Genomic DNA, 27,913 nt, shown 5'->3' with positions numbered 1-27,913 from the left:
TGGCCAACTATCGCCCAGTCTCAAATCTTCCATTTTTAGGCAAGGTGATTGAGCGAGTGGTTGCTGAACAACTCCAGGCACGCCTGAAAGAAGAGGACCATTTGGATCCCTTCCAGTCGGGATTCAGGCCTCATCATGGGACTGAAACTGCCCTGGTCACCACTGGTTGATGATCTTCGGTGGGCTAGGGACAAAGGTGAGAGCTGTTTCTTAGTTCTGCTGGATCTCTCAGCGGCTTTTGACACCATCAACCATAACATCCTTCTGGACCGTCTAGAGGGGTTGGGAGCTGGGGGCTCTGTCATACAGTGGTTCCGCTCCTTCCTACTGGGCCGCATTCAGAAAGTGGTGGTGGGGGATGAGTGTTCGGCCCCCTGGGCTCTCACTTGTGGGGTGCCTCAGGATTCTGTCCTCTCCCCCATGCCTTTTAACATCTACATGCAGCCGCTTGGAGAGATCATCAGGGGGGTTGGGCTGGGTGTTCATCAGTATGCGGATGATACCCAGCTCTACCTTTCTTTTAAATCAGAACTAGTGAAGGTGGTGAAGGTCCTGTGTGAGTGTCTGGAGGCGGTTGGAGGATGGATGGCGGCTAACAGATTGAGGTTGAATCCTGACAAGACAGAAGTACTGTTTGTGGGGGACAGGAGGTGGGCAGGTGTGGAGGACTCCCTGGTCCTGAATGGGGTAACTGTGCCCCTGAAGGACCAAGTGCGCAGCCTGAGAGTCATTTTGGACTCACAGCTGTCCATGGAGGCGCAGGTTAATTCTGTGTCCAGGGCAGCTGTCTATCAGCTCCATCTGGTATGCAGGCTGAGACCCTACCTGCCTGCAGATTGTCTCGCCGGAGTTGTACATGCTCTGGTTATCTCCCACTTGGACTACTGCAATGCGCTCTACGTGGGGCTACCTTTGAAGGTGACCCAGAAACTACCGTACAACTAATCCAGAATGCGGCAGCTAGACTGGTGACTGGGAATGGCCGCTGAGACCACATAACAACGGTCTTGAAAGATCTACATTGGCTCCCAGTGCGTTTCCGAGCACAGTTCAAAGTGTTGGTGCTGACCTTTAAAGCCCTAAATGGCCTCGGCCCAGTATACCTGAAGGAGCGTCTCCACCTCCACCGTTCTGCCCGGACATTGAGGTCCTGCACCGAGGGCCTTCTGGCGGTTCCCTTGTTGCGAGAAGCCAAGTTGCAGGGAACCAGGCAGAGGGCTTTCTCGGTAGTGGCGCCCGCCCTGTGGAACGCCCTCCCATCAGATGTCAAAGAGAAAAACAGCTACCAGATTTTTAGAAGACACCTGAAGGCAGCCCTGTTTAGGGAGGCTTTTAATGTTTAATAGATTATTTTATTTCATTTTTCTGTTGGAAGCCGCCCAGAGTGGCTGGGAAAACCCAGCCAGATGGGTGCGGTATAAATATTATTATTATTATTATTATTATTTATTATTATTATTATTATTATTAGTTTTAAAATAAATTTGTGCTTTTAGAAGCATAACAAAACTACCAGTGTGTTGTAGTGGTTAAGAGCGGTAGACTTGTAATATGGTGAACTGGGTTCGTGTCTCCGCTCTTCCACCTGCAGCTGCTGGGTGACCTTGGGCTAGTCACACTTCTCTGAAGTCTCTCAGCCCCACCCACCTCACAGGGTGTCTGTTGTGGGGGAGGAGGGGAAAGGAGAATGTTAGCCGCTTTGAGACTCCTTAGGGTACTGATAAAGCGGGATATCAAATCCAAACTCTTCTACCTTAGGATGGCTTTTTTGGTACTGAAAGGTACCTAAGTAAAGAATTCAATCTCATTCACCCCCTTAGCTTTGAAAAAAATAAAGAAACATTGAAGCTGGAACAGGGGATTATAGCCCAGGGTAATAGAGGAAATATGGGAACAAGTTCAACAGACCTGCCTCGTGCTCCCCTGGGGTGAATTCAGGTAACTTGCGGATGAGTTGAGAAGGCTCTTGGTAGTCTGGAGCCAGTGGGAATATGCGGTCGTAAGTGGAGTTTGATTCTCGCTCACTGGATGATGTGGAGCGGTTATGGTTGAACATGCTGGACTCACTGGGCAGAGAGAGGCTGACAGTCATTTCGTCATCCAGCATCCGGCGAGAGGCCTGGAAGCAAGTCAAGGTTTCATCTTTACTGTACAACAGGCAGAACAGGGGGAGACTGGCTTTATGAACGGATATTAATATCCCTGTTCAATCATGTTTTAAGACATACAGAGCTTTTCCTTGGGCCAGGCTTACATGCTATTAAGTTAAGAAGTGTAGAAAGAAGGAGGGAGGGAGGAAGAGATGGGGTCCTTGGATTTTACCCCTTGTGAGTAGGAAACAGCTTAAGGGCACAAGTAGGTTTCCTCAACAGACAGATAGTCAGTTATAAAAGGATCTTGAATAGGTTGCTTCAAATCTTGATACTAAACTCACATCTCTATGCTTACTTGCTTGGAAAGGAATGTCATGTACCATGCTTAATCCTGAGGAAGTAACTTACTCACATTGGTAATTAAGTTTCTAATGCAGACATGCACTGTATCTGCCTGCAGGCTTACCTTTTCCAACATCTTCTGCCAAAACTGCCTCCAGAGTATGATTACAATGATGGCCACCAGGATGAAAATGATGGCCACTAGGCAGCCAATCAAGATGCGAGTATTACTGTCATCCACTTTGAGGGTTGGATCTGTCAGGATACAACCATAAAAATGTGATCTTTAGGTGAATTTATGAAAATTAAAAAAGACTTTCATATGGCATCTTGCAAGCTGCCATCTCTTATGCCTCCCCACTCGGTCAGAATTTTTCTTGGTGTCTTTTCAAATACAGTACTGCCTCCATTCACACTGTTTCTGAGAACAGCAGCCTGAATAACTAAGAGTGCAGTTCTAGCCCCTTCCAGTATTGAGGGAGTGGGCTCAAGACAGAACATAGGGTCCCCTCTGCTGAAGAGTGCCACTGGTCTTCATTATGATGGGAAGCTACGACTGTCCCTTCTGGTAGAAGGAAAAAGGCCTGAAATAAGGTATTTCAGGGAAGGGTGCCAGTGGCCTTGGATCTATCAAATCTTCCATTTTTGGACAAGGTGATTGAGCAGGTGGTTGCTGAACAATTCCAGGCATATCTGGAGGATGCGGACCATTTGGCCCCCTGCTAGTCGGCATTCAGGCCCCTTCATGAGCCTGAAACTGCCTTGGTCTTGTGGTCCCTAGCTCTGGCTGGGTGAAAGCTGTTTCCTGGTTCTGCTGGATCTTGCAGCAGCTTTTGATACCATTGACCCATGGTATCCTCTTGGCTGGGAAGGAGGTTGGGAGCTGGGGCACTGCTTACAGTGGTTCCACTCCTTCCTCCTGGGCCGTGTCCAGAAAGTGGTGTTGGGAGATGAGTGTTCAGACCCCTGGGTGCTCACTTGTGGGATGCCTCAGGGCTCTGTCCTCTGCCCCATGCAGGGCCGGCTCTAGGTAGAGTCCTGGTGGCGCGGGGCGCCAGGGCGCCAGCCTGGTAGGCGGGGCGCTGCGCGGCAAAGCCGCGCAGAAGCCATACTGCGCCCTGTGAAGGCAGGAGCGCCGGAGCATTTTCTCCGCCCCTCAGCGCCAGGGTACCCGACCTGCTCGAGACTGCCCTGGCCCCATGTTTTTCAACATCTATACGAAGCTGGTGGGAGAGATCCTCAGGGGGTTTGGGCTGGGTGTTCATTAGTATGCGGATGATACCCAGCTCTACCTCTCTATCAAATCAGAACCAGTGAAGGCGGTGAAAGTCCTGTGTTAGTGCCTAGAGGCGGTTGGAGGATGGATGGCGGCTAACAGATTGAGGTTGAATCCTGACAAGACAGAAGTACTGTTTGTGGGGGACAGGAGGCGGGCAGGTATAGAGGACTCCCTGGTCCTGAATAGGGTAACTGTGCCCCTGAAGGACCAGGTGCGCAGCCTGGGAGTCATTTTGGACTCACAGCTGTCCATGGAGGCGCAGGTTAATTCTATGACCAGGGCAGCTATCCAGCAGCTCCAACTGATACACCAGCTGAGACCCTACCTGCCTGCACACTGTCTCGCCAGAGTGGTACATGCCCTAGTTATCTCTCGCTTGGATTACTGCAATGCGCTCTACGTGGGGCTACCTTTGAAGGTGACTCGGAAACTATAACTAATCCTGAATGCGGCAGCTAGACTAGTGACTGGGAGCAGCTGCTGGGACCATATAACACTGGACCTGAAAGACCTACATTGGCTCCTAGTATGTTCTGAGCACAATTAAAAGTGTTCATGCTGACCTATAAAGTCCTAAACAGCCTTGGCCCTGTATACCTGAAGGAGCATCTCCACCCCCATCATGCAGCTTAGACACTGAGATCTAGGACTAAGGATCTTCTAAGAACCAGGCAGAGGGCCTTCTCGGTAGTGGCGCCCACCCTGTAGAACTCCCTCCCATCAGATGTCAAGGAGATGACATAAACTTTAGAAAACAATTGAATGAATAACTTGAATGAAAACACTTGAATAAACTTTAGAAAACACTTGAATGATATAAACTTTAGAAAACACTTGAATGAATCTTTTTAATGTTTCATGTTTCTTTAATGTTTTTATATATAATGGAAACTGCCCAGAGTGATTGGTGCCACCCAGTCAGATTGGCAGGGTACAAATCAATTATCATCATCATCATCAGGTAAAGGATCTCCCAAGTGGTCCTATCTTTGGGTCCCTCAGCTATGACATCTTGGAGCAGGAGTAGCAAAATGAAAGTAAGGGCCTCACCCCCACCCCTCACCCACCACAGTGCACACCCGCTACTCTGCATCTCCCTGGTGCCAAGTTAGAATTGCTCCACAGCTAGCTCATCCACAATATTCCAGGTACAGTGGTACCTCAGTTTAATTACACAATTGGTTCCAGAAGTCTGTACTTAACCTGAAGCGTACTTAACCTGAAGCAAACTTTCCCATTGAAAGTAATGGAAAGTGGATTAATCCGTTCCAGACGGGTCTGCGGAGTACTTAAACTGAAAGTACTCAAACTGAAGCGTACTTAAACCGAGGTAAGACTGTAGATCACTTTATGGTCCACATTCTAAACTTAGCTTCACACGTACCATAAGTAGTGGGAGTCACTGAAGAATCAGGAAGGGCTCCAGAATTATTGTACATGGCTGCGTCTAATAAAGAAAGGGGGGGGGGGGGAATCCAGACTTAAACAACAGCACCACAGGCACATTGGTTGTTTGAAACTTTCATTTTTAAATGTGGAAAAACAGATTATAGGTGCTCCTCAAGACACTGAGCTGGTTTCAATTATCGTTATCTTGGCTTAATGAAAAAAGATGTGAATGCCCCTTATGGCTTTGCACACAGCCTCTTTGCTCCTCTAGTCACACAAACAATGATTACAACATTAGGTTTGGTTATGGAAAAGGCGTTTTTCCTTGGTCAACCAACTAAACTCCTGTCAGTGGCCCATACACACTTTTGTTTGCCCTGTGATCCCTACTGATCTAGTATCCTGGGTCCTATAGGGTTTTTGTCCCACCACTTTCCCCAGGAAAACCTACTGGTTACTGTTGAACTGGAGCAAATGGCAGTCTGCAGAAAACCTGAATAAAAATTTGTTCCTCTTCTGAACCAGTCCTAACATAGCTCCTGAATCGGATTTCATGTGCTTCGTATGTTGGGGAGAGTCTGCTCCCCCCCTCTCCTTCTTTCCCCACCTACCCCTGCAGGGTAATTTTTCCAATTGTCTCTTCGGCTTTGAGAACCACTTCCGGTTTTCTCGGCATGTTTTATTTTATTTATTTTTTTACTTTACTTTCCCCTGTTTACTGCTCTTGTAAAACATGTGATAAAATGATATTTATTGGAAGGGTCTCCACTTCTTTTGTATGCCAAAAGACTGTCTGAAATTATCCAGCTTTCTGAGCATCTGGCTGCCTGGCTATCTGGCTGCCATAGGTGGGCAGAGCTGAAGTTGGGGAGAACACAAAAAGCAGACTATTGATTATAGGACTAAAGAACAGGAAAACATAGGTTTTCGGGGATAAAATCTGAGGCAAAAATCACAAGTGGGAACACTGAGCCCTGGAGCAAATTGAAAACGGGGCAAAAAGACACGGGAAGGAAAGTGTGAGCGGGACAAGAGGAGATGCCTCAGAGACTAAGCAAAGTTTAGACCAGGCTCAGTTGTATACCGGGAGAAGCAGACCAGTGGCAGGCTCAGCTTGGCTGGAGAGGGGTGGGGTGGGGGTGTAGAAACCTCCGAATTTTGTATGGCTTGAACTCAACTTACCACACAAAGGCAAGGAAAAGATTATCACAATTCAGGGACAGGCACATTCTGGCCATGCAAAAACACACAAGGTGAGGTGGGACAGAACAAGGCCAATAAAGGCTGTAGCCTAGGAAGATGCCCAAGGGACAGGCAGTGAAACCTGGAGGCTCTCACACCTGGTCGAAAGGCCAACAATTTGAACTGAGCCTAGAAACCAGCTGGCAACCCGTGACGCACACATAGCACTGGCATAATCAGCTGTGCCCAGCAGCCTCCTGGACCACGTGACATTTCTGGACTCCAAGGGCAATCCCATGTAAAGTGAATTAAAGTAGTCCAACCTGGCAGTAACAAGAACAGGAATAAGCATGTCTAAGTCTGACTTCTACAGGAAAGGCCACTGTTTTACAACTTAGTAAAAGGAACTCCTAACTGACTTTCTGGTCCATCAACTTCATCCTTCCCTGGGGGAAACAGACCTGGCCTTAGTCATTCATACTCTAGTCACATTTATGTGCAATGAAGTGTATGCACCTATGCAGACTTTAGACATTAGAGTGAAGGCAGGAGTGGCTAGGGCACAATCCTGTTCACTGAACCAATTTTGCTGCATGTACAGAGGAGGTCTTCTGTGTTGTACCATATATCTTGTATATCAAAGGTGTCGTGGGCTTTGAAGACACTCGAACTCAGGACGCAAGGGAGAAACATGCTAAGAGGAAGGCACGCTTGGCAAATCTACACTGAGATCAACTCCTGCCCGGAAACCAATGTCCCCCATAGCTGTCAACTTTCGGATTTGAAAATAAGGGATCAGCAGCCTCACCTGTCCCGAGGACAGTCTACGGTATATCTAACAATCCAGGATAGCAGCAAGAAACGGCATTGGAATAAGGGAATTTCCAGCAAAAAAAAGGGGAAAGTTGACAGCTGTGGCTTGGAATAAGGGAGTTTCCCGCAAAAAATGGGAGGGTTGGCAGCTATGATGTCCCCACTGTGGAAGGATGTGCGGATTCAGAATTGGCCTCCACAGTCACTTATGGACTCATTGTTAAAACACTGTTTATGGAAGACAATCTTACTTGGCCAAAGAAGATATTGTATATCATTATGACAAATACAGTTCATCAGCCTATGCTGCATCCAGGCATATGAGAAAATGAAACCTACTTTCCTAGCACATCAGGCCTTCTGCTGTATATTCTAGCAATGAACAAGGATTCCTGGCTCCCTCCCAGAAGATCTCTCACTTACTAGAATACACATGAACACACATAGTTCCATCATTCATCCCTGTGTAATACCTGACTGGAAGGTGATCTCGCTGAACATCATCCAGGTGTCAGCAAAGTAGAATTGGCATTTGATGGCACTCGCCATGTGATGGAGAAGGGGCACGGTGACAAAGCGGGCACTGGGGTTCACATCATCTAACACCAGCACTGAGGAGACGGCGTTAGGCTCCCACTCATTTGCATCAGAGCGGAAGTGGCACTGCACCTCCTTGAAAATCTTCACTCCCTTGGCAAACATATTGTTGCAGTGAACCTGTGTAATGGAGACATGAGATGGGTGAGCATGAGGTGACGCGATCCCACCCAGAGACTATGAAATGCCCCAGCTAAGGTTGCCACGTTTTTCGAAAGCCCTGCTACATTAAATGTCACAGATGGGGTGTTGGCTACTCCCGAGTAAGCACTCCACACATCCTCTGGATTTTCATAGTTTTATTGTGCATGCTATATACAGTGGTGAGATGTCTCAAATCATGTCTGCTCTGCATGGGGCAGAAGCCCACAATGGCGTCTCGTGGGCTCTGACCCCCCTTTTAAGCCTGGGCATCCAAACGCCCCTCCTCCTTGCTCTATGGGTCCTCCGTGGTCCCAAACCAGGCTCCTGAGGTGCCGTTCTCTCTCCTCCCTCCTTTCCAGCCCCTGCTGAAGCTAGCTCCTCCCCTGCTTCCCTGCTACCAACCTGGAGCTGAGCCACCAGGACTCTGCAGAGCCCTGGACCCGTCTTAACCCTTCCTGTTCCTGATTTGAACCCCCAGACTTGCTGCTGCTCTCCCATCTGATGGAAGTGAGCAGAGTGGGCTGCTCTCTGCAAGCCCTCTCTCTTACATTAAACAATAGAGCGAAACATAGAAAACTAACAGGGGAAGCAATCAAGTATTATATCAATGTTATGAAATAAATAAGTAATAATACTCTCCCACTGCAAGTGTACGCAAGGCAGCCATATTAAGCTTCCGCTCCTATGGACATATATTTGGGAGTAAGCTTCAATGAACTCAGGGCAGCTTCCCTTTGAGTATTCAAGCTATAAGATGCCTCCTTCAGCAATTCATTGGTTGTGCTATTACAGAATTTTCTTCTGGGCTCTTGTCCTGACACCTTTGGTTGCCAGATCTTAGCATATGGCAAAATTTCAGAATTTTAGCCTTCTTCTTCGGGTCTCTGGGGAAGGAGAAGCACTTCAGGACTGAGGTCCAGAATCGCAGTGTGTGCGCGCACACATACTATTTTCTTCTTGACTGCTTTGCCGCTTGCTCCACCCATTCTATCCATCAGGTTGCACCCTTGAGGTGCTAGGCAAAGCCAGGCCCTTCTCTCCTGATTTCTCCTGCACAGGCCCCTCTGGAATGAATGGGATGCAGCTTGAAACCATTGCACTTAATCGACCCAAGCTCTCATCCATTTCAGTAGAATAAGGTATCAGTGGATTGTGTCCCATATCAGTTAGTGGAAAGGAAAGATAACATTTGAATTTTCTGCATAAGGTACAAAATATAACACCTGTTTATCCTTAGCCAGTGCCACTCTTATACACACCAACTGTCCCAGAAAAAAACAGGACACCCTGTTTTTTCTTGAGAGAGGACAGCAGCCAAAATGGCCACTGTGAGCTCACACGATTTTGGTACACTCTCACCCCGAAAAAGCCCTTTTTTCAGGGCAGAAATCTTGTGTGGCGCCCCAAAACACCATGCCCCCAACAAGTGCTGGGGGGGGGGAGCTAAGAACTTGTACGGGTAACATGACTTGCACAGGATTGCAGCCCCAGAAGATGGCGTCTCAGTTTTGGAGGGCCTGTACTCTTCCCTGGCAACCAGATGTTCCCTGTCAGATTTCAAAATGGCTGCCATCAACACAGGTCAGGGAATTTGGACTTTGGCACACATATTTAGAACAAAGGCCCACGTGTAATTGTTTATAATCATGGTTACTCAAGTGTGTAGGCCAAAAGTTTATTTGTTTGTTTGTTTGTTTGTTTGTTTGTTTGTTTAAACCATTTATGTATCACTTAACTACCACAGTCTCAGAAATTCAATATAGAAAAGATAGAAATAGGTTAAAACTATAAAATCAGACTTCAACTGGAATAAAAAAGGTTTTGGTAGGTGATGGAAGCTCAACACCTCTGAGTGGGAAGTGAGTCCCATAAAATTGGGTCCCTCAAGACTTCAGTGATTGGGGTGGGATATAAGAGACTAGGTGATTCTTGAGGTATCTGGACCCAAGCAGATAAGGGCCTTGTAAAGTAATATAAGAGTCTTGAACTTGGTCCTGCAGTGCAAGCTTTTGAGCATCCAAGTTATCTGTTAGCACTGGTCTACCCCGGTCAACAGTCAAGCTGAACCTTTTTGCACCAGCTGGAGCCTTCCGAACTGAGGTTTGAAATGTGGGGTTGGGCAGCAGGAAAAGGATCCCTACACATCTTCTCTAAATTTCACTCTGCTGCCAAGTCTGAAGAAAACATGGGAGCTCGCATTGAATTTAGCAACTAACCTTCATGGTGGTGAAGTTTCTGATCCGGTCAAATTCGAAGACAATTTCTACATAGCCATTGGCAGTGCTCTCATTGCGCCAGCCAACATAGTCATAACCAGGCCATACATGGTATTCGTGGGTTTGGCTGAAATCATCCAGGCCTGAAACCCCATCTGTCAGCTGGCCTAGTCCTTCCGTCATGCTAGTGGCAGGTGAAAAGAGAGGGGGAGGGGTAAGAACACAGTTAATCCCAACCTTTTCCTTCTAAATATCAGTAAGATCAGGGGCCCCAAACTAAGGCCCGGGGGCCGGATGCGGCCCAATCGCCTTCTAAATCCGGCCCGCGGATGGTCCGGGAATCAGCGTGTTTTTACATGAGTAGAATATGTCATTTTATTTAAAATGCATCTCTGGGTTATTTGTGGGGCATAGGAATTCGTTCATAATTTTGTTTCAAAATATAGTCCGGCCCCCCACAAGATCTGAGGGACAGTGGACCGCCCCCCTGCTGAAAAAGTTTGCTGACCCCTGAGCAAGATTGTCCTGGCTCAAACAGGAGGGCAAAGGATACAGATGGTGATCTCCTGTACCATTTAATGGATGGATAAATTGTGGAATTGGCAGCTGGAAACTCAGTTGAAAGTCCAATTTAGCCCGGGGATAGGCAAATTCTCACGTTAGTTTTTGATACACTAAATTCCTCTCATGTGATGCAATGTAAAGAGCCCCTTTTTGTACATGCCCTGATGATCCCAAAATCATCATGAGAGTTTTTTGTGAGACACTGTCAGGAAGAGGCACAGAGAGGCTGTCAGGAAGTTCCAAAAGTCCCAGGTTACACAAGGAAGGAATCTTGTAGTTCTCTAGAAATCTAGTTGCAGTAGGGGTAGCTAACTTGGTGCTCTCCAGCTGTCATGGACTACTGCAACTTCCATCATCCCTGGTCATGCTGGCCATCTGGGGAGCACTGTGTTGGCTACCCCTGAGCTATGGTGTCGTTGCTGGGCCATTTCCATGTGATAACTTGCTTTGCTGTTTACCTGTTCAAATACCATAGTAAAAGCTAATGAAGCAATTAATTTTGCAGAAAGGTCATTTGCTCCACAAAAATGTGATGGGTAGACATCACACAAGGAATTTATCACATGAAAAATTTGCATCAATTCCATGTCTCTGGTTGAACTTGGAAGATGAGGATAATTATAATTTTGTTTGTTTGTTTATACATACATACATACATACATACATACATACATACATACATACCCTGCCCATCTGGCTGGGTTGTCATGTGACCATGAGAAAGTATAAAGGTACAGAAAGAGGTGGCTGGCAGAAAAGTTATAGATTTTATCTCATTTTATTACTGACAACCTTCTGAGGGCTATTTGAATGGTTGAGCACTGTGAGAAAAGGATGCGGGACTAAATGGGCCACTGGTCTGATGCAACAGAGTTGTTCTCATGTTCAAATCCCCAAATAGCAGGAAAATAGAGCAGATTCTTGGAAAAGAATCACCTTTGACTTAGTTTGTGGCACTGGTTTAGGTTGGATACAAAACTTGGGGGCCGGTTGTTCCACTGGATGCACACATGCACTTTAAACTATAAAGTACACCACAAGGAAGAAACTGGATGGAGCACCGAAAATTATTTTAAAAAGAGTTATACCCTGTGCTCGGTTTTTCCCCAGGGGGTACTCAAGGGAACCTCTTTTTTGTTTGTTTGTTAAAAAGTGTGACACTTACTGTAACAACTTGATGGTGAGTACCAGCACCTATTTTTCTAGAAAAAAGGCACTGGTTACTCTTCACAATTTATCTTTAAATTTGAAACTATTGTTATGTTTCTTAAATCAATGAGATTGCCTGCTTCCTTCACTCTGAAATATTAACTTGGCTGAAGGCTTTCCTCCTTACCTTCCAAGTACCTTCCAAGACTGCAGAATCCGGGACCGGCAGCCGTGTCGCTTTGCCCTTCTATGGGCACCCAAAATGGCTGCCGCCAGCTTCGAAAGTCGCTTGTACGCATGCCAGGAAGTGCGTCGACACAACTTCCGGTGTCGCTCCGCCCATCTATGGGCACCAAAAATGGCCACCGCCGACACCGGAAGTCGCATCTATGCACTTCCGGACATGCGTAGATGCGACTTTTGAAGCCGGTGGTGGCCATTTTTGGTGCCCATAGAAGGTCAAATTGGAAAGGAAAAAAATGGCTGCCGGCAGGAGAAAATAACGGAGAAAAATGGGAGACGAAGTGATACGGGGGACCACCGGGAAAAGGTAAGTAAAAACGAAAGCTATGGCTTTCCTCTCTCCCTTCCACCCATCATGAACTCAGGAACTCACCTGTACCCATCATAGATTGAATCATTCAGGTAAATCACGGTGCCACCAGGTAGAGCCAACTGCTGCCCTGCAGGAGCACTGTATGAAACCAGCCCATCTGTAAAGGGATGAGACAGGGGTTACTCTTGCACTGCTGCTGCTAGTGAGAACGTAGATCTGGAGAGAAGTTCACAAACACAGAGAGCTTGGAGGCTGGGAACAGACTAAGCTAAATGGGAAGAAAGACTGGCTGAGGTCTAGACTGCTTCCAAGTGGAATCATTCACACACTTGCAAATTTAGGTTGTGCAGTTAGTGGATTTGGCACTCTTGAGCAACAAAATTGCTTTTAAAAAAGCACTTACTCACCATGTAATATTTCAAAAATCTAAGTGGTGTAGAGTTGTTGTTTTTTTAAAAAATGAGTTTTTGTGGGAAGGAAAATGATGGGGAAATGCCCTTGAAAGTGTGGGGCAACACTTTTCTGCAAACAAATCAGAATAATTGCTCAATAAACTCCAGCCCTCTTCTGAACCACACCTTCCTGCAGTTCAGGTACTCTTATGTTCTAAGGATTCTGACCTCTTTGAAGCTAAAACAAGATAATACTGCAGAGATTAATTAATTTAAAGAAAGTACTTCCTGTGATCCTAATTAATTGCTCCTGTGTGGTGCCTTTAAGCTGCAAAAAGGGCAGAGTTTCTAACAGTGTAGTCTGGGAAAGGGGTTGAAAATAGGACCTCATGACACAAAAATTGGCACATATTTCTTTACCCCTGATAAAGTTCCTAGCTCCTTATTTGCATAAAAGTTTGAAACAGAGCTCAATCAGTAAGCCTGATCAGGAACTACAGTTAATATACCCCTACACCTCAAAATAAGTTATAAATATCTAGTCCATATCCTGTATTTTTTTGCTCCATAAGACACACCTGATCATAAGACGTACCTAGTTTTTAGAGGAGGAAAAGAAGAAGAAAATATTCTTTTCTAGCGAGCCTTCAACGGCTCAGAAGAAGGAAGGGGTGAGAGAGGGGGGGTACAGAGAGAGAGGAAGAGAGGAAGGAGGGAGGAAGGGAGGGAAGGGAAGGGAAGGGAAGGGAAGGGAAGGGAAGGGAGGGGAGGAAGGAAGGAAGGAAGGAAGGAAGGAAGGAAGGAAGGAAGGAAGGAAGGAAGGAAGGAAGGAAGGAAGGAAGGAAGGAAGGAAGGAAGGGGTGAGAGAGGGAAAGATAGAGAGACAAGGAAGGAAGGGAGAGAGAGGGGGGAAGGAGGGGGGAGGGAAGAGAGAGAAGGAAGGAAGGGGTGAGAGAGGGAAAGATAGAGAGACAAGGCAGGAAGGGGTGAGAAAGAGAGAGGGGGGGAGAAGGAGAGAGGAAGAGAGAGGGAAGGAAGGAAGGAAGGAAGGAAGGAAGGAAGGAAGGAAGGAAGGAAGGAAGGAAGGAAGGAAGGGGAGAGAGAGAGAAGGAAGGAAGGAAGGAAGGATGGAAGGAAAGATGGAAGCTGGGAGGAGGGGCGGAGGAAGGGGCTCCCGTCCATCCCTTCTCCCGGCTCTGGAAGAGGCGCTGCGTCTTAACACGCAAACCATATGTCCTGAAGACCCCATAATCTCCCCTGTTCCTCATTTCCAAAAGCAAACATGAACTCTGAGTAAACCCCTGGAACCCCTGGAATCTCTCACTGCTCAGAGATTGGGGTGGCATCTTTCTGTGTGCTATTGAGGGGTGGTTGTGTATTCGCTCTCTGTAATTCCACACACACCCCAACTTGTACAGGAAAAAATACTGACCTACTTTACAGGGTTGCTTTACAGATTGCAAAATAATGGATACCAAGCACTTCAAACGCTCAGATGAGCTTTAGAAATGCTGTATTTATCATTATTAAGACAATGCTATCTTTGCTTTCCTATTTCATAGCTATAACAATATTAATAAGTAGTTCTAATCAAGTATTATGATACAATTAAAATGTAGTAAATGAAATTAAGAACAAAAATAAATACATAAAGTTACCCATTCTAGCCCTTTAAATTAAACTGAATGCTTTTTTCCTTCAAGCATTAAATCTTCAATCAGTTTGGAAACAGCAGATTTTGCTTTCTGTCACTTAAATTGTCCTCTTCTGCACTTCACTGCACACTTTTCTAAACCACTGGATTTCTATGAATTTTTAAAGTTCCAGGAAACATTATACATTTGAAAGTGATACACATAAGTAAATTAGACGTATCACTGTGCAAAGGAATATGCTGCCAGTTGAGACATTTTTCCTTGACCAGTTCCACACTTGCCCCCACTTTCCCTCTCTAGTTTCCTCTTTGCTGCTCTCATTTCAGAGTAATGTGAACAAAAATGACCACAATCTGTGACCAAGAACAGCCATAATCCAGCTAAGTACAGCTGTGAATGAGAGTTTTTCTGCAAGTTTGCATCTCAGCAGCTCAGTTTCGAAACTGTTTTTTTAATCTAAGAAACTGGTTGTGGAACTAAAGGGGCTTTCCCCTCCATATCTGGTAGGAATTGCTTTATTCTGGGATGAAATTTATTAGGAGAGATTAAAGATTATTAAAACACATATTCAAATTTCTCCACAGTTATTCCTACTACTGTAAATGTGTAGACAGATACCATGAAGATGTTTTGCCAAAAGGAACTTTTGAGCTGGCAGCATCTCTATAGCACAGCAGTGACAGTCACTTAAATATGTGTCTATATCCTTATGGTAAAAATAATCTCTGGAATTTAGTTATTGCATTAAAAAAGCTTAAGTCATGGGTCTCTAATGGAAAGGAAGATCCTGATCATTTCAATTCAGAATGGTAGGATTTTATTTCATATAGTTTTATTTCAGATGCACAGGTATCTCTCCCCATGCCATCAAGTGAAGTATGGTTGTTATGATTTTAGATTGGGTGTTATTATTTAATATTTTTAGATTCTGTATGCCCTGCATTGAGTTCAATGTATATCTGGCAAGCCATTTGTCCATGTTGTGGATGGGATGCATCTGTTGCAAAGGAAAAAACCCAGAACAGTTGGGTGCAGACACTAACTACCGTGTTTCTCCAAAAATAAGACACCGTCTTATATTTATTTTTCCTCAAAAAAACCACGGTGGCTTATTTTCAGGGGATGTCTTATTTTTTAAAATTAAGTATGGTACAGTTTAACCTACAAGGTTAAACTGTCTATCACTATGGCTTATTTTCGGAATATGGCTTATTTTGGGGGTTATGGCTTATTTTCTGGGTATGGCTTATTTTTGGAGAAACACGGTATGTACACATTTGTCTAGATCACTGCCATTGTATGGAGGGTTAGCCAAATATGCTATTTTTCCTTTAAAGCATCACATTGATTGACCTGTTCATTAGTTGTTTTATTTCCGAAAGGGGGGGGGAGCAGAATCCTTGTTGACATCACAGAGGCTGGCCAATCAACACTATGCACGGTTAGCTTCTGTTTCAACCTTGCAGAACTACTGCCCCCGCTTCCCACAAGAGCTCAACTTTGGACAAAAAAGGTATATCTGGATGGAACACAGTGGTGAAGCTTCCAGAATAGCCTCACCGCTCTACAAAAATTGTATTTGCCTACAGTGTAAGTCACCCTGATAGGTCATCGTTCCAATGAATTGCTGTACTTACCTAGCCAGACACAACCATACAGCTCCACCCTGAGACAGACATTTGTGGAATGGTCAGTCACAGGAATAAAGCGGATGAATCGGCCAATGATGGGTGGCTCCAAGTCCTTGAGGACAATATCGTATGGATTGGTGTTCCCATCAAGCACCTGAGGGGGGAAAGGACATAAAATGACCAAGAACAAGGCTGCTGGGCGGCAGGTAGACAGAGAAGTGTTGCAGCCACGGTAATTGTACCACAGTTCTCCTTGAAATTTGCATAGCTATTATTCTGATGGTGCCCTCTAGCAACTGAGTATTTAATGAGATTTTTCTATTTAGGTCAACTCAATTCTGCTATAAGTTTAATCAGGTGTTTAAAATGGTTGCATATTTTGCTCTTTAGTAGCATAGCCTCTCCAACTCCTAGAGAACATTGGCAATTTATGTACGTTCTGCATCTTCACCCAAAACATGGGTTCATGGTAACATAAAGATTCTGCTGAAATCTTGTCGAGTTCAGGGAATTCTTTGGTCCTTGACTTAGTTCTGAGCACCAAAATGTGGCGGGAAGGTAAACGGTGTTTCCGTGCACTCTGGTTTCCATCGCAGTGTTCCATTGCACCAGTAGCAGTTGAGTCATGCTGGCCATATGACCTGGAAAGCTGTCTGTGGACAAACACCAGCTCCCTCGACCTGAAATCAAGATGAGCGCCACAACCCCATAGCCGCCTTTGACTGGACTTCAGGGGTCCTTCACCTTTACCTTTTTTATGTGCTGGTGCACTTTGAGGCATGCATACACACGTCTGTATGTATGTGTATAATTCAACAAAGTTGCCTGCATTTTTGGAATCTTTATGGGGTCGTCAACATGAGCTCCTGGGCTTCAGAACTTACTACAGCATTACTGAGGGCATATCCACACTTACCTTTCCTCTGCTCTTTCCAAGCATGAGCCACACTTCAAAAGTCTGTGTCCGAGCACAGCCATATGGCCAGCTCTGGAGCTTTTCCTTCAAAAAACCCACTCTTTAAAGCTCAGTCAGAGCAAATAGCACTACAGTGGTACCTCGACTTACGAATGACTCGACAACCGAATTTTTTGACTTACGAGTGGGGCAAACACTTACAAATTTCTCGACATCTGAATGGAAACCACGGTGGTTTTAGATAGGGTTTTTAGAATTTTTAGATGGGGTTGCTTCGACTTACGAATTTTTCCGTTTCCAATGCATTCCTAGGGGAAATCGCGTTTCCGGTGGCGCTTTTCGACTTACGAATTTTTCGACCTACGAATTGCTGTTTGCTCCAAACACAGAGCTTTGAAGCACATACCTGTGCCTGGAAGAGCGGGGCAAAAGAGAAGTGTGGCTAAACCCTGGCTGTGCTGTTGTTTTTTATTTGCCACAGACTTTCTATAATCAACAACAACGATTATTATTATTATTATTATTATTATTATTATTATTATTTCATCCCCTCCCTACTGCTTTACCTGCTTTCCATGCCTGTTCCGCCAAGATATCCAGCGGGTGCCGTCCCGGCTGTAATTAATTTTGTACATTGGTGCAAATTCATTGCCGTGACCTCCTGCATGGCGGCCTTGCGTCCCTACCAGGGTGATGAAGTGCAGAGCATGTAAATCAATCTCCAGGAACTCCTTGAGGTCATCTGGTTCCACAGGGATCTCAGGGCACCATGCACCATCTCCTTCTTCTGAGCCTAGCCTGGAGAAAAGCAGAAAGTGGACCTGACTAGTGTCACCCACTCATTTGTGGTCAATGCCCATCTTGGCCTTTCACTTCCCATGGTGGTTCTACCTCATTCTTTCATTCATCCCCTTCCTGTGACTCCCTTATCTGGCTCTGGCCCTCTCAGCCACTAGTCCAGTTTCTCCATTCCCATTCAGCTTCCTACTCTCACCACCTCAGCACCTGTGCCTTCCCTACTTACCACTATAGATGTGCCACCTGGGTGGCAACAGGGCAGAGCCAGGACTGGAGAAGCTGGGTTCAGGGATGGAATGGAGGACAAGAGAATGGCAGCCCTGACTGGGAAAAAGGGATAGGCTGGAAGCTGGCTATGACAGGTGGACAGAATTTGGATAGTGATAATGGTTTCCCCCCTCTCACATGAAAGAACTCGGGGGAGGCAAAACAAGGGCCGTCTTAAGCCCATCCAGCGCCCTGGTGCTAGGTCCCTCCAGCGCCCCCCTCCAGAGCCTCTCCAAGGGCCCGGGAGTGCCAAGCGGACCGCGGCAGCAGCGGGAGGCCACCTCCAAGGACTCCACGCTGCGCCTCCTTCTCATTTCCCCAGCGCTGGGTTCCGCTCAGTCAAGCTTCACCACCAGCGCGCGCACCACGGGACCAGCAAGAGCTGCTTGGGCGCTGTGCGCGCGCTGGCGACGAAGCTCGACTGAGCGGAACCCAGTGCTGGGGAAACGAGAAGGAGGCGCAGCACGGAGTCCTCGGAGAAGGAACGCAGTCCTGGCCAGATCGCCGGAACCCTGCGCTCACTTGGCGCCCTTCCAGCGCCCTTCCAGCGCCCTCCAGCGCCCGGTGCCATGGTTCTCCGCGCCACTAGCCTCTATGGCTAGGACGGGCCTGCTTATGCGTATTCATGGTGGTGATGTATCAGTGGTGATAGACCATAGTAACTAAATGAGGCAAGTTGAAGCGAATGCCTCGGGTGGTAGGATCCATAAAGGCAGCAGATCTGGCCTCCAAGGAACATAGCACATGTAGATCTTCACCTCTCCCTTTCCCCTGATGTAAAGCAGGTGCCATTTTGTGGTTTGCCTCAGGTGCCCAAATGTCTTTGGCCGGCTTTGCCATCAGGGATGGTTAACATCATGGCCTCTGCTGGCACTGGGCCCTGCCAGTCATTCAGTAGCTGTGCACCCACACAGTGTTGAATTAAAAGCCCTCATGCATTCTCCACCACCCCACATGCCCCATTCGGTGGTGCTCAGCAGTGGATGTGGGCAGCATCCAGCAAACCATCTCATGAGCCACAGTTGGGTACATCGGTGATAAGCAAAGGACACCACGAACAACCCAGCAACACCTGTTCATTCTGCTCTGTTACTGCTGGTAATATTCAATGTCTGAACCTTAGCACTGTAATCAGGTTCTGGGGCTGAGCCCTGGTACAATAATGGTGCCAACAGTAGACCAGGGGCTCTTCTGAGGATGGAGTCAGCTTTCCCTTTTTTGCTGACCTCGGACAACGTAGCCTAGGAGGGTGCAGTCACTTTTGGAGTAGCAAAAGCGCAGGCAGTGAGGCATGGGAACGACTGGGGTATGTGAACTGAGGGTCCCAGGCTCATATGTCTTGGTTTGTGAGAGACCCAGGTTCATCTCGCTCTTACCTTCCATACTTAGCTGCTGTGGATTCAGACCATTGACTAGAAGCAGTAATGTCCTCATCCGGGATGTGCCCGCCTGACATGCCCAAGGGGTAGCGGCAGACAGCTGCACAGAGAGAGAGAGAGAGAGAGAGAGAGAGAGAGAGAGAGAGAGAGAGAGAGAGAGAGAGGTTTGGGATGTCAGTAAAGCGGTAATGACAGGTTTTTTTAATCCAACAAAATGCTCACATAATAATAATAATAATAATAATAATAATAATAATAATAATAATAATAATAATATTTATACCCCACCCATCTGGCTAGGTTTCCCCAGCCACTCTGGGCGGCTTCTAACAAAATATTAAAATACAATGGTCTGTTAAACATTAAAGCTTCCCTAAACAGGGCTGCTTTCAGGTTTAGAGAGAAAAGGTTTAGAGACAACAAAAAAACAGGTATTGGAAGAATTGATTAAAAAAGAAAAAGAGTTGGTTAAAAAAAACCTGGAAAAGATTCAGTAAAACAAACAATAAAGATGTTACAAACACAATATTCAATGACAATAATCCAAGAAATAGAATGGAAAATAAAAAGGATGAAGCAGAAAAACATATTTTGGACATGCTGCTGCGTAGAATAGTGCATGAGTCTGACCTTTGGAGACTGTAAGTAAAGCATTTAAACTTACTAACAGTGTGGTTTGTTCTTTGCGAGAGGGATAGAGAGGAGTAGAGAGGGGGAGCTCTGTAAGTGGACTAAACAGAATATATAAAGAGTCTAACAACCTATACTCTTCATGCTTCACTGTGCTACATGGTTGTGTTTTTTAAACTCTGCTGGGAGCTCTCACTTGCTGGAGAGGGTGTTTAGCCTGTGCTGTGGATCTAAGGATCAAGCCAGTTATTTTACTAATTTCCACACACTATCTATCTGTCTATCTATATGTCTATCTATCTATCTATCTATTCCCCCCATGAACCCACATTTTTACCACAATACCACAATGACTCCAGCATAAGATAGAATACTGTTTTTCTAATCTTTCTAATCTATTTAGCATTATGATTATGAGTACTAGTTTATATAATGTGAAGTTTAGCTGGTGCATAATGCCACTTGTCAGAGATTTTGAACGTGCGTTCCTTAATATTAGGAAAGAACCATGGATGCTTTAGTTGAGATTCCTGCATTGCAGGGGTTTATACTAGATGACCCTCAGGGTCCCTTCAGATCTACAATTCTATGATTCTAAGCAGCATTAATGACCAGATAAAAGCTATATATAGCTCTATCTTCCTCGAAGCACTTTAAAGCCCTAGGAGCCTTCCAGAGGAAGATCTGCGAGAAAGACTGTTTGCCATCAGGGGGCAAACACGTGGGCGGGGCTACGGAGCCCAGGTGAAAACTGACTCCGGGAAGAAGTTTCATCCTGGGCGCTGCCCCGGGGGAGAGCGCGCATGTGCAGCCAGGGGCATCACAATAGGGGGGCGGGCTCCACTTTGTGGGGGGCAGCGCGGCACCCCCTCGCCACGTCCACTGACGGCTGCCCCGCCTGAGTAGGAGGAGGAGGAGAGAGGGAGAGAGGGAGGGCTGGCCGAGCAGCCGAGCAGCTGTGCGCTCGAGTTGCCTCCGCTTCCCACAGGCCCGGTGGGGGCGTGAGCTGAGGTCCACCCACCCTTCCTTCCGTCCCTCCCCGGGGGCAAGGCCTGGTTCTGCGGCTTAGAGCCCCTCCGCCTTCTCCGCCTCCTGCAGTAAGTGGCGCCGCCACCGGTGCCGGGCTGGGCTGGTTAGGGACGCGGTTCCCGCGCCGCCCTCACACTGGAGCTCGAGGAGGGGAAGGAGAAACGGAGAGGAGGAGGAAGCCGCTTCCCTGTCTCCATTGCTTCTCCTTTCCCTTCGTGCAGGTCCCTTCCTCCCAGCGGCGTCGCTAGCCTTTATGCGCACGACGAACGCCCCGCCCCCCGGTGGGGTGCCTTCTGATTTGCTGCCGCGGGCAGCCAGAAGGCTAGCGACGCCGCTGAGCCTTGCTGAGCCACTTCAGGCTCTTCTTGCGGGACCCCGACGCATCTCCAGCTCAGCTGCAGCCACCGTTAAGCAGGGCGATTTAATTATTATTATTTGCTTCTGGGGTGGGGGAGCTGCCCCCCCCGCCGCACGCTGGGTACGCCCATGCCCCTACCAATATGTTTGCAATCTAGAAGTAATTATAATATTAGGCTTTTACACAGACTTTGCAATATCCAAGTAACTTCTCACACATTATTTTCAATAGTTCTGTAATATACTTCACCAGTATTAGCCCAAATTGTAGATGGGAGAGGGAGATGATGAGATTGGGTTGCCTTTGTGGCAGAGGCAAGATGTGGACTAGAGAACGTCCTGACTTGTAGACCCAACTGAATAGTTAAACATTAAATATACATTTTAGTTGGTAAAATACAGAGATTGACCTGACTGAGCACTGGAGGGAGCAACTCAGTAACACACTTCTGCAAGCTCACTTCCCCAACACCTTCTTCCCAGTTTGGAAATGGAAAACTACCAGCGCCTACAATGTGTGGCTGCTTTTGATTTGCAAGAGACTAGCCAAGAAGCTTCAAGCAGGCCTTGAGCTACCTGAGCATTATTTTTCATGCTTAGCTGCCAAGAGAGCTTCTCAAAGGGCTGCTTGTTCCACAATGTTTACTGTCTGACCGCTGGCCTCAGCCCAAAGCTCTGTCCATTACCTGCCAGAAAACTACTTCTTAGCAAACTGAACTACATGGGATGAGGAAGGTGCAGCATTTTTGAATCACTTATGCAGCCTAAACATATTCCGACACATTCAGTACAGCTGACACATCTTCCAACAGTGGTTTAAAAATACTGGACCAGAAATGGGGGGCCTATGGCCCTCCAGTTGTTGTTAGACTCAAGCTCTCATCAGCCCTGGCCAGCATTCAGTAGATTCAGAACATGGAAAAAGAAAATGCTGTTATAGATTTAAGGGTTATTAATTTCAGGGTTTGGGGATCCCTCAAAACCCTGAAATTAATAAATGCTAGCATTTTGATTACTATATTTGGGAAATGAAGGGAGAGAGACTGAGGGGAGAGACTTTCTGCAGGCAATGGCTTTTCCTTGCCCCCCCCCCTCCAAGTCCAGCCCCAGAAGCCTTTCCCAGGCCATGACTTTGAGAACAGCAGAAGCATCTGGGAAGAGAGGAATTCAGGGGTAGTTTTTAATAATAATTTTATAAGTTGTGTGTCCTTGTTTCTCAGATTGACCGTTTTACATGGTTTTGTACGTTTTGTGGTGTTTTATGCATTGTGATTTGCTGTTATTGATTATAGATTAGCAAATCTTTATTGTAATTGGTAAGTGTAAACTGTTTGATTATTGTTTCTAAGGGATTATTGAATATTGCTTTATTTGATATAAGTTGTTTATTTTAAAGTTATTGTGACTTTTTATATAGGATCTGATTGTTGCTATTAATGTTTGATGGTTTATTATTATTTGTGTGTGTGTTGGAAGCCACCCAGAGTGGCTGGGGCAACCCAGCCAGGTGGACAGGTTATAAATAAAATTTATTTGTTTGTTTGTTTGTTTATTTATTTGGAAGAATCCAAGCTGCAGAGGAATTCCTGTGGCTGAGCTAAGGTCATCAAGGAACAATAGGAAGCAATTGAGGGACATTAACAATACAATTGGGGACCCAGGTGGCACTGTGGTTAAACCACTGAGCCTAGGGCTTGCTGATCAGAAGGTCAGCGGTTCGAATCCCTGTGACGGGGTGAGCTCCTGTTGTCGGTCCCAGCTCCTGCCAACCTAGCAGTTCGAAAGCACATCAAAATGCAAGTAGATAAATAGGAACCGCTACAGCGGGAAGGTAAACAGCGTTTCCATGTGCTGCTCTGGTTTGGCAGAAGCGGTTTTGTCATGCTGGCCACATGACCTGGAAGCTATACGCCGGCTCCCTCGGCCAATAATGCGAGATGAGCGCCGCAACCCCAGAGTCGGTCACGACTGGACCTAATGGTCAGGGGTCCCTTTACCTTTACCTTTAACAATACAGTAGAACTTCTTCCCCCTTGCCTTGAGGTTTGAACAGAGACTGGGGATTTGGAAGGCTGCCAGGGAGCAAGGGTGGCTGGAATAAAGGAGGAGGAAGAAGAGCTGAAATCCTGTCCCTGGGGGACAAGCTGCCCTTGAAAGGACTATCAGTGATGGCGAACCTATGACACACGTGTCAGCACTGACATGCATAGCCATTTTCGGTGACACACGGCCGCATTCTGCCGCCGCCGCATCTCTGGGGGCCTTGTGGACTTCCGGCGAGGCAAGATGGCAGGCGGTACAGAGCCGTGGAGCTCCTGAAAGTGACCAGCGCTGCAGGAGCTGCCAGACGGGCTCCTGAGCCACCGATACCGCCACCGCCCGGACACTGGGGGCCAGCAGTGCAGCAAATGGGGAGCTGCTGGACCCCACCCCCACCCCACAAACGGCAGGCGGCCTCGAGGCATTCTGGAGGCCGGAGGAGGAAAAAGGAGGCCCCGGCCCCGCTGCCGCCGCCCCCACAAAGAGGAGGGAGAAAAGAAGAAAAAACAAGGCAAAGGAGAACAGGGGTCCGCTCGCTCCATTGCCATCCCCGTCGCCCCTGCCTCAAGGGAGGGGGGGGCCCTTGGAGGAGGGAGAAGAACCTCGACCCCGACCTCGCTGCTGCTGCCACCACCACCACCTCGCCGCCATCCCGGGAAGAGCGAAGAGACACCCAAGTAAGCTGAAACCCCTTCTCTGTTGCCCCGCCGCAGTGCAAGCATAGATGAGTGAGGGGAGCGGTGGGCTGAAGAGGGACATGAGGAGGCACAGGCCCAACTCGAGCCCACCTCCCCAGCGACAGACCTGTTGGAGGAAGGCCTGAGCCCAGAATCCCACTGGGAAAGACCGTTGGGTTTTGCCTTATTTCCCCCCCCCTTTTAAATATATATTTTAATTTTTTTAAAAAAATACTTTAATAATTTTTCCCTCCCCTTTTTCCTTTTTTTTAAAAGGGGAAACAATTATACATTTTTGTTATTTAAACTATAAACATCGTGAAATTATGGTTTTTTTCTCAAAGTGACACACCACCTGAGTTATGCTCGGTTTTTTGGCAAATTTCGACACACCAAGCTCAAAAGGTTGCCCATCTGGCAAGGGAAAAACCCTAGAGTTAAATATAAACTTTTAACAGACGTGAAAGAAAGAGGGGGTTTTGCCCTTCCAGATTTGAAGCTATACTTCGAAGCAGCAGCCTTTTGCTGGTTAAGAGATTGGTTCACTTTAGAAAATGAGAATGCACTCGACTTGGAAGGTCATGATAATATTTTTGGATGGCATGCATACTTATGGTATGGCAAGGTTAAAGCACATAGTGGTTTTAAAAATCACATTATCAGGAAAACTCTTCTCAAAGTATGGAATAGGTACAAAAATTTGTTAGAAACCAAAACACCCAGATGGATTTCACCTGCAGAAGCTAAAGCGTGAAAAAGATTGAACATGTCAAAAAATTGGTTAAGATATGTAGATATATTAGTGCAAGAAGGTGATCAGATAAAATTAAAACCGTATGAGGAGTTGAAGAGTAAAGTAAATGATTGGTTTCAATACCACCAGATAAATGAACTGTTTAAAATGGATAAAATAGTTGGTTTTCAAATGCAAAAGTCCAAAATAGAATCAGAATTGATAGATTCCAAAAGTAAAAATTTGTCAAAAATGTATAATGTATTGTTGGAATGGCATACAAAAGATGAGCAAACAAAAAGTGTTATGATAAAATGGGCAAATGATGTGGGGCACAACATCATGGTGGAAGATTGGGAAAGGCTATGGAAGAACAATATGAAATTTACCGCTAGTACAGTGCTAAAAGAAAATTTAAAGAAAATGATGTACAGATGGTATCTGACTCCGGTAAAGTTAGCTAAGATTTATCACAAAAAAGATAATAAGTGCTGGAAATGTAAGAAGCAGGAAGGTACTTTCTTCCACATGTGGTGGACGTGCCCCCAAGTGAGAGACTTCTGGGAAAAGATTTATAATGAATTGAAAAAAGTGCTGAAATGCACATTTGTTAAGAAACCAGAGGCCTTTCTACTTGGGATCACAGGGGATGATATTCCCAAGAAAGATATTGTTTTCTTTTTGTATGCCACAACTGCTGCAAGAATATTATTGGCAAAGAATTGGAAAAATGAAGAACTACCAACGGTGGATGAATGGCAGAAGAAATTGATAGAATTTATGGAACTGTCTGAGCTGACGGGGAGACTCCGGGATCGGAGCGAAGAAGCAGCGGAAGAAGACTGGAAGAAATTCAAAAGATATCTGGAAAACAAACATATCATAGACTGATTTAATGATAGTGAGGGAGATACAAGGAGGTTGCAGATTACAAAAGGGTTTTAGAATAACCAATCTTAGAAGATAGAGATATTAATATAAAGACGAAAGTAATAGATTAAGAGTTTAATTGTTTAGAATCACTAGATATGGTATTATGATAATATTTAAGCAAATTTAGAAGTATGTAAGATTAAGAATTTACTAAGCTAGATATGTAAAGAAGCGTAGCGGGAGGAGGGAGAGGAAGTCAACAGATTAGATTAGTAATAAGGATATTAAATATGAATTTTTGTTTTTGTAAAATTTTCTTCTTTTTGTGTGTTTTTGTATGCCATGAGAGCTAACCTTTATGGAGGTCTGAGGGCAAGCAGCTTAATCAAGAACCATACGTGGAACCTGTTAGCTGTGATAAGCCCAATTTAGTGTTTAGTAACATCAAAAGGCTCCCTGCAACGGGGTGAGCTCCCGTTGCTCGGTCCCAGCTCCTGCCCACCTAGCAGTTCGAAAGCACATCAAAGTGCAAGTAGATAAATAGGGACTGCTCCGGCGGGAAGGTAAACGGCGTTTCCGTGCGCTGCTCTGGTTCGCCAGAAGGGGCTTTGTCATGCTGGCCACATGACCTGGAAGCTGTACGCCGGCTCCCTCAGCCAATAACGCGAGATGAGCGCCACAACCCGAGTCGGTCATGACTGGACCTAATGGTCAGGGGTCCCTTTACCTTTAACACCAAAAGGTACAACTCATGACCACCAGTAACTGTACAGTGGTACCTCTACTTACGAATTTAATGCGTTCTGAATGCACATTCATAAGTCGAAAAAAATTGCAAGTTGAATCCCATAAGAATGCATTGGGAGAAAAAATTCGTAAGTAGAAGCAACCCTATCTAAAAATTCGTAAGTAGAAAAAATCCTATCTAAACCGCATCCAAGCTCCATTCGTAAATAGAAACATTCGTAAGTAGAGTTCTTCGTAAGTAGAGGTACCACTGTATTTACAATACTGCTCAGAAGTTTTATATGCAATGGGACTTACTTCCGGATAGGCTACATCTCTTAGTTTGTGGACCTGATACTGAGAAGCAGCATTTCCATCACTTACCTGGATTGACCTGAGTTTTCACAGCACTTGGAATAGCCAGCAGGATCAGCAGAGCTATCAGTGTCTGGGGAGGAGTAAGCATCTTCAGTTTTGTACCTATGGCAGGCAAAATAAGAAATCAAGAGACACACAGAATGCATTATTAAGACTGCAGTCGTATGCCCATTGAACAGTGCACATTGAACAGTGTACAATGAGGACTCCTCCACACTTTCACTTCTCCCACTGCTTTTCCCCAGGGGAATCCGCTCTCTACCACTGAATCTGAGCAAATGGCAATTGCATTTTCTATGGATTTATGTTTGCTCCGATTCAACAGGTTTTCCTGGAGAAAGCGGCCAAATAAACAGAAAACCACTCGTATCCATGCCTAGAAAGCCCGTGAGAAGCAGAAGTGTGGATAAGTCCTGAGTTTTAGTTCAAAGTAAACATGTAGAGGGTTGCCCTGTAAGACTTTGATTGTGTTCAAGGCTAGCTTAGGTCGATGAGTTAAAAGTCTAACTCACATGTATCTTCCTGTATGCTGCACGGCAGAATAACACATTAAATTATGCATGCTGTGTATACATTACCAGATCAAAACTCACCTACGTCCTTTCCTAGTTCGGATTGAAGCTGGTTTGGGGGAAAACACATAAAAATGCAGTATGTTGTAAGATGCAACACCATAGATATGGGTTGTGGCTAATGTGTGTATACCACTTCCCAAACCAGCAGTGGGAGAGCACAGCATGCAGAGTAAATGGAGTATGTTCGCAGCCCAAATGTTTACCAAGATGCCATTTTCCTATCCATAGCCAGAGCAGAGTCAGAATGCCTTTTCAAATGTAAATGTCTTGAGCATTGCTTTTTCCAAGGATTATCTGACAGAGGACACTTAAGAAAGGGCGGACTTTTGTCCTCTTTTTCCAGGACACACCTCTTTTTCATGAGTAGAGGCATCATAGCGATCCATAGTTAAAAGTAAAGGTAAAGGGACCCCTGACCGTTAGGTCCAGTCGCGAACGACTCTGGGGTTGCGGCGCTCATCTCGCTCTATAGGCCGAGGGAGCCGGCGTTTGTCCGCAGACAGCTTCCGGGTCATGTGGCCAGCATGACAAAG

The 27,913-nt window shown here is 46.0% G+C and overlaps 1 protein-coding gene across 3 annotated transcripts in view; it reads right to left on the bottom strand.

Annotated features, from left to right (window-relative positions):
- DDR2 (discoidin domain receptor tyrosine kinase 2) overlaps nt 1–27,913 on the bottom strand; it is a 63,061-nt gene that overhangs the window by 13,006 nt on the left and 22,142 nt on the right. For all 3 annotated transcript variants that reach the window (XM_088673663.1, XM_060276573.2, XM_088673664.1), the window contains 10 exons: nt 26,812–26,907; nt 19,360–19,462; nt 17,485–17,716; nt 16,009–16,156; nt 12,385–12,481; nt 10,056–10,239; nt 7,572–7,815; nt 5,099–5,161; nt 2,560–2,690; nt 1,909–2,119 (listed from right to left, as the gene is read on the bottom strand). In XM_088673663.1, coding sequence (XP_088529789.1) covers nt 1,909–2,119; nt 2,560–2,690; nt 5,099–5,161; nt 7,572–7,815; nt 10,056–10,239; nt 12,385–12,481; nt 16,009–16,156; nt 17,485–17,716; nt 19,360–19,462; nt 26,812–26,893 — 1,495 coding nt within the window. In that variant the 5' untranslated portion in view covers nt 26,894–26,907. The remainder of the gene's footprint in view (nt 1–1,908; nt 2,120–2,559; nt 2,691–5,098; nt 5,162–7,571; nt 7,816–10,055; nt 10,240–12,384; nt 12,482–16,008; nt 16,157–17,484; nt 17,717–19,359; nt 19,463–26,811; nt 26,908–27,913) is intronic.

The sequence above is a fragment of the Zootoca vivipara genome, chromosome 7 (genome assembly GCF_965207765.1).
Source record: "Zootoca vivipara chromosome 7, rZooViv2.hap1.1, whole genome shotgun sequence".
Lineage (NCBI taxonomy): Eukaryota > Metazoa > Chordata > Lepidosauria > Squamata > Lacertidae > Zootoca > Zootoca vivipara.
The sequence above is the reverse complement of the archived record's forward strand: the minus strand, read 5'-3'. Positions and strand labels throughout refer to the sequence as shown.